The 9,112-nt window shown below is 44.8% G+C and overlaps 2 protein-coding genes across 2 annotated transcripts in view; both read right to left on the reverse strand.

The window, feature by feature from the left end:
- The window catches only part of LOC112163367 (cGMP-dependent protein kinase 1), a 15,836-nt gene extending 13,278 nt beyond the window's left edge, over positions 1 to 2,558 (reverse strand). The window contains exons 1-2 of the mRNA XM_036214613.1: positions 2,361 to 2,558; positions 365 to 549 (exon numbers count right to left, since the gene is read on the reverse strand). Of these exons, the coding sequence (XP_036070506.1) occupies positions 365 to 549; positions 2,361 to 2,380 (205 nt within the window). The 5' untranslated portion in view covers positions 2,381 to 2,558. The remainder of the gene's footprint in view (positions 1 to 364; positions 550 to 2,360) is intronic.
- Positions 2,559 to 3,779: 1,221 nt separating this feature from the next.
- wdr45 (WD repeat domain 45) lies at positions 3,780 to 8,519 on the reverse strand. Its single transcript, XM_024298951.2, has 11 exons — positions 8,359 to 8,519; positions 8,107 to 8,223; positions 7,914 to 7,988; positions 7,585 to 7,689; positions 6,959 to 7,064; positions 6,792 to 6,886; positions 6,646 to 6,725; positions 6,273 to 6,481; positions 6,090 to 6,191; positions 5,869 to 6,014; positions 3,780 to 4,142 (listed from the first exon to the last, which is right to left on the reverse strand). Exons 2-11 carry the CDS (start codon positions 8,153 to 8,155, stop codon positions 4,033 to 4,035), a joined length of 1,077 nt encoding a protein of 358 aa, XP_024154719.1. The 5' UTR covers positions 8,156 to 8,223; positions 8,359 to 8,519; the 3' UTR covers positions 3,780 to 4,032.
- Positions 8,520 to 9,112: the final 593 nt, after the last annotated feature.

Genomic DNA, 9,112 nt, shown 5'->3' on the forward strand with positions numbered 1-9,112 from the left:
TCTAGAGAGGTGGAGGAACATCTAGAGAGGTGGAGGAACATCTAGAGAGGTGGAGGAACATTAGAGATGTGGAGGAACATCTAGAGAGGTGGAGGAACATTAGAGAGGTGGAGACAGGTTGGAACAGGTGGAGGAAGGTTTCAGGTGTGATGTCTAGAGGTAGATCAAAGAGGATGTAGAAGCAGGAGTTTAACTTCACTTCTCAAACCTAATATTGTCTTCTGTCTCCTAAAAACTGCATAAAGTAGAACAGTCTTCTCTTCTCTCAGATGTTCCTCTCGAGTTCTCGGAGTTCCTCTGATCTCCAGCTTCTCTGAATCCACCTGTTTCTGATCAGAGATGTGACAGGTGAGTCGGGTCTGACCTGAGTCCTTTCCCGCGCGCTGCGCCGCGCCGCGGAACCGGTCCAGCTCCACCTGCAGCTGTCGGATCAGGTCGTCCTTGCAGTCCAGCTCCAGCTCCAGCTCGTCGATGAGCGCGTCTCTCTGACGGAGCTCCTCCACCTTCAGCTGCAGAGCCAGCTGAAGGTCCCGCAGACTGCCGGGGGCCCTGGACGCAGCCATGGACACCGGGGGGGGGCTAAAGCGACCAGGTCTTCAGAAACTAGATCAGGATCAGGATCTGGGACATTTCTTCAGAGGAAACATCTCCACCAAAGACTCTGAACTTAAGGTTTGACGGAGGAAATGACTTGGAGGAGGTCAGTGACTCCAGCTGTTCTCCTGGTGACGGTTCGAGTCTGACTGGGACGGTTCTACTCACTGAAACAAGTCCGGTGGAGGTTCAGTTCTGATCCCGGTTCTGCTCTGATCCGAACGCCAAGTTCAGAAACGAACGGATGGAGACTGCGCGGCAAGCTCAGGCACGAGCACGAGCGCGAGCGGCGCGCACAGCTGAGACTGACAGCGGTGACAAAATAAAAGACCTGCCGCGCTTTTATTTTGAAAATGCTACGGAAAACATTTCTGAAGGAATAAATAAATAAATAAACGTAGTTTTGATGAAGGGATAAACATGTTACATAATTAAAACGAAATGTATTCTCGGTCATTTCATTTATAGAAAAGTATATTTTATCTAGACTATATTGTTTTTGTGCATTACAAAAATAATTGCATATTATTTTAAGAAATTAATTTAGGTCTACAACATTTTTACAAATAATTCTAAATGGCGTAGCTCTCTTTTTTGTAAACTCGTAGCTTCCTAACAGCCTAAACCATTTTTAAAGTGACAAACATATTTCATGTCAGTATGAAGTACATCAAGAACGCTTCAATTAAATTGTTTACGTTATTTTAGTAAAAACAATCACTATTTAATTCTGACTGTCTTCTTGCTTATTTGTAAATAATCAGTTTAAATGTATTTTTTGTAATAAAGAAAAATGGGAATATTAAATTATTTACAAATCTTTATTTCTTATTTAATTTTTGACCTGCAGTACTTTTTTTAGTATTTCTCAATGTAATAGTAAAACTAAATTCAAAAACGTACATTGAATATTTGATTTTTTATTACTTGTTATTTTCTATTATTTTAGCAAATTTAAAAAAGTACTTTTTCTGTTTCTAAAGATTTATTATATTTATATTCTACACAACTAAATAAATAAATAAACGAACGTTGCTGCAGATTAACAAATATGTCAGTGACATGTTTATTCTAGACTCTTTAGAAATATTTCCAGAAAAAAAGTAAAATCCAGTTTTGAAAATATTAGTTTTATATTTATATTTTATGTGATTCAGTCCTCTGGATTTTTTTCGCGAAGTTTTAACTTTGTATTTATTTTATTTATTTATTTTGTTGGTGTAATACAGTTCTCGGCCATTGGGGGCAGTAGCGATGCTTACTACCGGAAGTACAAAAAATTAACTTCCGGTTAAAACAGCAGCATGACGGCGAACGGCGAAGCGAACCCAGAAAGTGGGAAACTGGGATTGTATCCTTAAATCTGAGCGACAGAATCATCAGAGAAACTCAAAGGAGCTTCGAGGTTCTCCGGATTCAACGTTTATCATCGAAAAAGTCAGTTAAACGGCGAAACTGGAGCTCGGTCACGTGAAATTATCCGGTTTTGAATGAAACGCTTCGGGTTTGTTTGTGCAGCTTAATTTACGGACAGAGAAACGTTTGAAACCTTCGTTAAATAAAGTAGTTATAAACTTTAGTTTAAATTAAACAGATTTCAGGAAGTTTGAGCTAAATGTGTCACTTAAGGTTTGTGCTTCATTATTGGATGTTCTAAAGGGTTCTAGATCATCCCACTGTGGTCTGGTTCTGTGACGTCACAGTGACTGCATGTCTAAGGAGCAGATCAACAGCTCTGCTTTGTTCTGCTGAGAAACCGTCCTGACCTGTGAAGTAAACCCCACATTCCCTCTGAGGTTTGGGTTTCTGCTCCGGTTCTCCTTGACCTCCCTGCAGCTCTCTGGACGTCCCGTTCCCGTCGCCTGGCGAGGCCACCATCGCTCTGAGGTCCTTGTCTCCGGACAGAGAGCCCAGGAGAGGCGGGATCAGCAAACACCTGAGCGTGAGCGGCAGCACGCTGTCCGTGTGAGGCTCCGCCCCCCTGCCTTCCTCTGCCTGCACCGCCTGCATCTTCTCATGGTCTGGACCTCTCTGTTTCAGGAGGTGGAGCGCAGACGAAGCTCGGATCCTGCGAGTGTCCGTCACCTCCTTCCTGGACCACCTGCAGTTGGTTCTGGAGACCATGGAGAAGTTCGGCGGCCCGATTCTCTGAGATGACCCTGACTGAACTCTGACATCACAAAGGTCTGTCTGGGAGGAGACGATTCGGGTTTGTCCTGAACCCGTCCGGAGGCTGAAGGGAGGAGCTCAGCGGCGGGACAGAAGGAGTCCAGCAGAATCTGCCTCTGATGGAAAACTGTTTCTGAAACAAACTGACGTCTGGATGTGAATCGACAGACTGAGGTTCTCCTCAGACATCGGATCTGTTCTGGGAAATGTTCTGAACTGATCCAGTCCACCTCTCATGACTGAAGAATGGAAAATATGGTTTTATTACAAACACTTTATTGTTTCTTCTTTTTGAGAGTTAATTTCAAATATAACATTTGCTAGTTTTGAATATTTTAGGAAACGCTTCACTGAACTTCATGTTTTTTCAGCTTCTGGAGCTTCAGTTCATTGAACTACAAAGACCATAAATGTTCCTTGAAATGTCAATAAACTGATGAGTTTTTCCTTTATTTCACATATAATTCTAGAGTTATATGTTTGTTTAAGATCCCCTTTATTCTTCATGTATTCATTTTGTTGTGGGAATCAAAGCATCAACTTTTAAATTCTACTTTGAAGCTGCGGTTACAGGGAGCCGCCAGCAGAGGGCGCTGTGGCCTCAGAAAAATCAGCAGATTTGAGTTTTTATTTATTTCTGATGGAAATTTAAGAAAATCTAAAAATTTGAAACTTGTCGATTTTACACTTTAGTGAATCATTTTTCCTGCTCATATCATTTTCTTTTAACTGTAATTAAAAATGTAATTCTCAGTCTAGAACATGGATTTTAAAATGTCGATTTTAGTAGGAAAAACATTTTGACTTTAGTTTTTTTATATCATTAAATAATTTCAAATAAATTGCATCTTTCTGAATGATTTCAGTACAAATATGACATTTCAGTTCCTCGTCTGTTTAAACTTCATTTTAAAGTAACTTCAAATCTGTTTTATTTTTATCATTTGTGTTTAACATCAAAACAAATATTTTATTTTGAAGTAAAGATAAAAGTATTAATATTCTATTTCCAGACGTTTGAAGTTTCATGTCACCTTTGAACACGCCAGTTTATTGACAACTTCAACATTGTTGCATTTAATTCCAGAAACATTGACATGAACACACATAATAAAGACAAAAAAACATTTTGATCTGAATTTGAAGTAAAAATCTGCAAAATAAAATCAATTGAATGTTTCTGCTCATAAAGCAGTCGAGTTTTCATGACAACAAACAAAAACAAACATGGAAAATGGTGCAAACAGCGGATTACAAGACCACGCCCCCTCAGAAGTCGTCGTCGTCACAGATGTCCAGGTACACGTCGAAGGCTTCGCGGTTGCAGTTCCCGTCCGGCGTGAAGACGTACTTGTGGAAGGTCCCGTCCACACAGATGGCTGCAGGATGGACAGAACCACAAGTTCCTTTAAACCACTGAAACCCAAAATGCTCCCGCCTCTTTTCTGACCCCGCCCCTCAGAGGGGTGACGTCTGCAGACCAGTCCATACCTGCAGCTCGGCGCTGACCCCTCTGAGGGTTTTTATGAGTATTCAGCTGTTTTCAGGACGTTTCAATCATAAAAGTCCCAGAAAAAGAATCGCCGAGTCATGTTGTGAGCTGAACGGACCGATACCTGTTCAGGTGATTCGGAGGTTTTTGATTCTGCTAGGAGAGGATGCAGACAAGAACTTCAGGAACCTTTCAAATCAAAGTTTTTAGGCCTGCAGGCCACGAAACATCAGATCTGAGAACATCTGGAGGAATGACAGACATCAGCTGCTCTGAGGTCTGGAGAAGATCGTCTGCAGACGGAGAAACCGGAGAAGTCTCTGTGCGTCAGGGACAGGGTCTATGTCCACCCCATCCACAACAAAAGACTGCTGTTTCAGCAGGACCACAGAGCAGGAGATGCTGCACCCCGGTAACCATGGCAACTGTGCAGCGACATCACGCTGCAAACAAGGGAGGGGGTTTGGAGGGAAAAGTGTCACATTTCTCGGCTCAAACGTTTCTCTTTGTTCTACGGGAAGAAAAAAAAAGTTTTGCTCCACAGAGATGTTTCCTATTAAACGGGTTTGTGGAGGAGGAGCAGAGAAAAGGTGGATTTATCAGCCTCCAACACTCTGCCTGCAGGACGCGCGACCACAAAGAAACTCCGTCATCGTGGCGTTCTCCAGAGGAGCGGCGCCGGCAGAATCGCTCCAGTTCTGATGATTTAATAATATTCACATCCAGGAACAAAAGGAGCCGAAGAATCACTGAAATAATGGTGGACGGCTCCGCGTTAAGACGGGCTTTAATGTGTCGCTTAGCGTGGTTGCCATGGCAACAGAATGTATTTGGTGGTGACACATTTTTAACCAGACTCTATGAACTCTTTTACATTTTTAACATCCAGTGGGTTCTCATTTGAGTTTGTTTAAACTATAAATCTATCTGAGCCTCAGAACCCCTAAAACACCCTGGATTCAAAAACCAGATCCAGACTCAAGTCCAGACCAGATCTGACAAAAGCCAGGAGAAACCGGATCATCAGAACTACTCTAGAGCTGGAACCGGGCCAGCAGAACCAGACCATCAATCACTGCAGGTTATGAGACTCGTCCGTTTCAGAACATGCCGAGTCCCTTTCAGGATCCTGAGGTTGCTGGAGCCTATCCCAGAGTGAAGTTGCATGGCTCATGTGCACACCACTGCAGTCTTCACTGAACCTGTGAAGTGTTCGTGGAGTGTGGAAGGACAACATGCAAACTCACACTAAAGGACCCAGACGGGATTTGAACCAGAGACTTCCAGCTGTCAGGTAAGAGTGCTGACCGCTACACCACCGTACAGCCTCTCCTCTACTGAGTCATTAGTGTTTTCATGCAGTTTTCCTTCTTTAAATCCAAAACGTTTTGTTTAAAAAAGCTTCTTTTGTTTTGTTCTCGTCTGTCTTTGTTAATAAAGCTGTGTTTGAATAAACTTTATTTAAACATTAACAATGAACGCTCTGCACGTTGAAATAGACCAACAGATCCTCCAAGACGTCTCTGTTTGTTGTGATCTTTCTTCTTTGTGTTATCTCATACGGAACAAATAAACGTCAACGTTAGTGCGGTTAGTGCGGCGCTCTTCCTCACCGATGACCGAGTTGACGCTCTTGGACGTGTTCTTCCCGAACGCGCAGATGCAGGCGCACTCGGCGGGCACGGTGAAGCTGGCGAGCGACCACTGGCTGTCCACGTACTGACCGATGACAGGCCCCACCTTCCCGACCCGCGCCAGCCTGCGGAGCGGCAGAGGGGAGGGGTTTTCAGAGGGGAGCGCCGCAGGAGGCGGGCGGCGGTGGGCGGGGTCTTACGCAGAGCGGCGGTTCAGTTTGGTGTCCTTCAGGGCGAAGATGTGGACGGTTCCTTTGTCGCTGGAGGCGCACAGGAAGGACGAGTCGTGGCTGAAGTTGATGCTGGAAGGAGAGCAGACGTTCAGGAAGACGTGATGGCGCCTCCTCTGGGGGAGGAGCTAAACTCCAGGCTCAAGCTCGTACCAGTAGAGGGTGGCGGGGTCGGTTCCTCGCCGCAGCTCCACCAGCTTGTCTCTGGTGGTGGTGTCGAAGAGCCGGATGAGCGTTCCTTTGCGAGACGCCGAGGCCGCCACGCTGCCCGGCTGGTTGAGCGCCACGCAGGCGATCTCGCTCTGGTGGGCGTTGATGGTGAAGGGGGCGGAGGACGTGCCGGGTTTGGTGTTGGACAAGTCCTGGAGCAGACGGAGGGTTTCAGTCTGGGTTAGACTCGGATGTACGACCATTCACAGATCTACTTACACTAGAGCGGCCACGATCAGTCGACTAAATGACGATTAATTGACTAATCGGCGATTAATCGACTATTATAATAACCGTTTGTGGCAGCATTACTTACGACCAGCTGCAGGCTGCCGCACTTGTGACCCGGGAAGACCAGCAGCTGCTTCTCCAGACTGGGACAAAGGTCGCACAGGCCTGGAACAGAGAGGTCAGAGGTCAGGCGGCGGAGGGAGGAGCTCTGCGTTCAGGACCGCCCCTTACCTTTAGGGTTGTCTCTGGTGTCAAACTCAAACAGCTTCACCGGGTTGTCTGGAAAGGTGTAGACATAGATCCGGTTCTTCAGCACGATGATGATCCTGCAGAAACACCATCATCATCATCATCATCATCATCATGGCTGCCACAGACGGCGGCGGCGACGGACTCACTTGTCGTGCCTCATGCGCACGGCCAGAACGGGCTTGGTGAAGGTGAACTCCAGCACCAGCTTGTCTTTGGGTTCTCGTGAGTCGCGGGCGTCGTCCCAGATCAGAACTGAAACCAGAACCAAGACGGAGGAAGATCCACGTCAGAACTGAACCGCCGAGGACCGCCTCTGAGGCAGAGCTCGCAGCGCGGTCGTGAGGAGGAAAGTTAAGGGACAAGAGAAGAACGTCACTCTGGGTTCTAGAAAACAAACACTCGACTGATTCTCTGTAGAATAAGAACGTTCAGATTTCCCATCATGCAGCAGTTTTTGAGTCACTCTAATCCGATCAGCAGCGACTCCTGCAGACTTCAGCGTTTTCGTTTACAGCTCATATCCTCAAACGGATGTCGAATCTTTTTCCTGAATTTACAAGTTTTCCCTCAGCAAACAGTAATACTACAAATATACTTAGTCTATACGAAGTTTTAGTTAGTAAACTTGCTAGACTACATGTAGACACTGCTACACTTACACTCGTGTACACAGAATAAAATAAACTTCTCTCATAGTACCTTTTGCTCCGGTTTGCAGTAAACATCAGACTCAGAATGTTTCCTAAATGTTTCCATCATCAGTGAGGCTCACCTGAAATCTCAGAGAACCTGGGGTTGACTCCGCCTCCAACGATGGCCAGCAGGTTGGAGCGGTGCAGCATGGAGCAGAGCGCCACGCTGCCCACCTGCTCGTGGTCTGCAGAACAAACGCTCAGGTGAGACAGAAAAACATTCCTCTACCTGTAAAATATCAGGAATGTCGGGAAAAAATCCCAACAAGACTCAGAAAGTTAAACAACTGAAGTAAATTTAAGATCAATTCATAAAATGATCCAGTTCACAAATGAAAAACTAAAAATGTCTTTAAGGAGGAACCTCCCTCCATTGTTATGGTTCAGGGTTCGAACCCCGCTGACCCACCCAGGTGACCTTTCTCCATCAGCGGCTCCACGTTGTAGATCCGGACGCCGGTCTCCATCGCACAGCAGAAGCAGCCTGAAGGAGAAGGAGATCGTCAGGAGAACCACAACTCCAGCTCCTGCAGGAGCATGGAGGTCCAGAAGTCCAGCTCCTGCAGGAGCGCAGCAGAAGTTCTGGCCCGTCCCGGTCTTACTCTGGTCCTGATTGAACTGCAGGCTGTTCACTCCTCTCTGCTGAGCCATGGTTGGTACCGTCCGAACCGGGCCGGAGCCGCCGGGAACAAACCGGTTTAGCAGCAGCCGGGGACGAGCTGCGAGGCGGAAACGGGAGATCAGACATAAACAAACAACAGCCGCGCGGACAGACAGCTAGCTAGCATTAGCACGAGCTACCTAAACGCGGGAAAAAACGACTTATATTTTCAAACATCCACGCGGAACCTCACCATCAGAGGACGAGGAGTCCGGAGAGTCCAAAAATCATACGAACAGGTTCATAAACGGAGACAAACAACAACTATGTCGCAAGTTTGTTTTGATTCCGAGACCGTCTACGTCACCGCCACGTGTTTCCGGTTTAGTTCTGCTTCCTGTTTCTTCCGTCTTTAAAAAAAAAAATACATTTAGAAAGAGAAAATGGTGAATTTTCATATTCGCTATTATACAAACTATAGAAATATAATTTAACCATGATTATTATTTTTATAAAATGTTTAATCTGCTCTTCCTCAAGATTTTTTCTAATAAACTTCATTGTAAACGTCAGTTTCAGTGAAAAAAAGTGCAAAATAGCCATTAATTTACATTGTACGTCTAAACAAAAAGTACACAAATATTAAACATACATACATACATACATGCATGCATAAATAAATAAATAAATAAACAAAATTCCAGGGGTAGAAACAAACAAAAACGTCATACAGTGAGTGAATAAAAGAAGGATAAAAAAATAGCAGTTTACATTTTAAATAGTTTTATATTGAGAACAAATTGCAAAACATTTCACAGCCTTTTGGTTATTTTAAAAAGTTATTTATTTTCTATATAGTTTGGCCTCCACCAGAAATTAAGAAAATTTGGGAATTTTGTTAGAAAATTTGCAATTGTGGATCTCTTCTTTTCCTTTGGGCTTTTCCCTTCAGGGGTCGCCACAGCGAATCAGTTTCCTCCATCTAAGCCTGTCTTCAGCATCCTCCA

Source organism: Oryzias melastigma, linkage group LG12 (assembly GCF_002922805.2).
Source record: "Oryzias melastigma strain HK-1 linkage group LG12, ASM292280v2, whole genome shotgun sequence".
Taxonomy (NCBI): domain Eukaryota; kingdom Metazoa; phylum Chordata; class Actinopteri; order Beloniformes; family Adrianichthyidae; genus Oryzias; species Oryzias melastigma.

Excerpts from the sequence above, each read along its gene's own strand:
- wdr45 (XM_024298951.2), bottom strand. The coding sequence starts at position 8,155 with ATGGCTCAGCAGAGAGGAGTGAACAGCCTGCAGTTCAATCAGGACCAG. Across the intron at positions 7,690-7,913 it reads GATGGAGAAAGGTCACCTGG|ACCACGAGCAGGTGGGCAGC; the intron begins GTGGGTCAGCGG and ends TTTGTTCTGCAG. Across the intron at positions 6,887-6,958 it reads GTGCGCATGAGGCACGACAA|GATCATCATCGTGCTGAAGA; the intron begins GTGAGTCCGTCG and ends GTGTTTCTGCAG.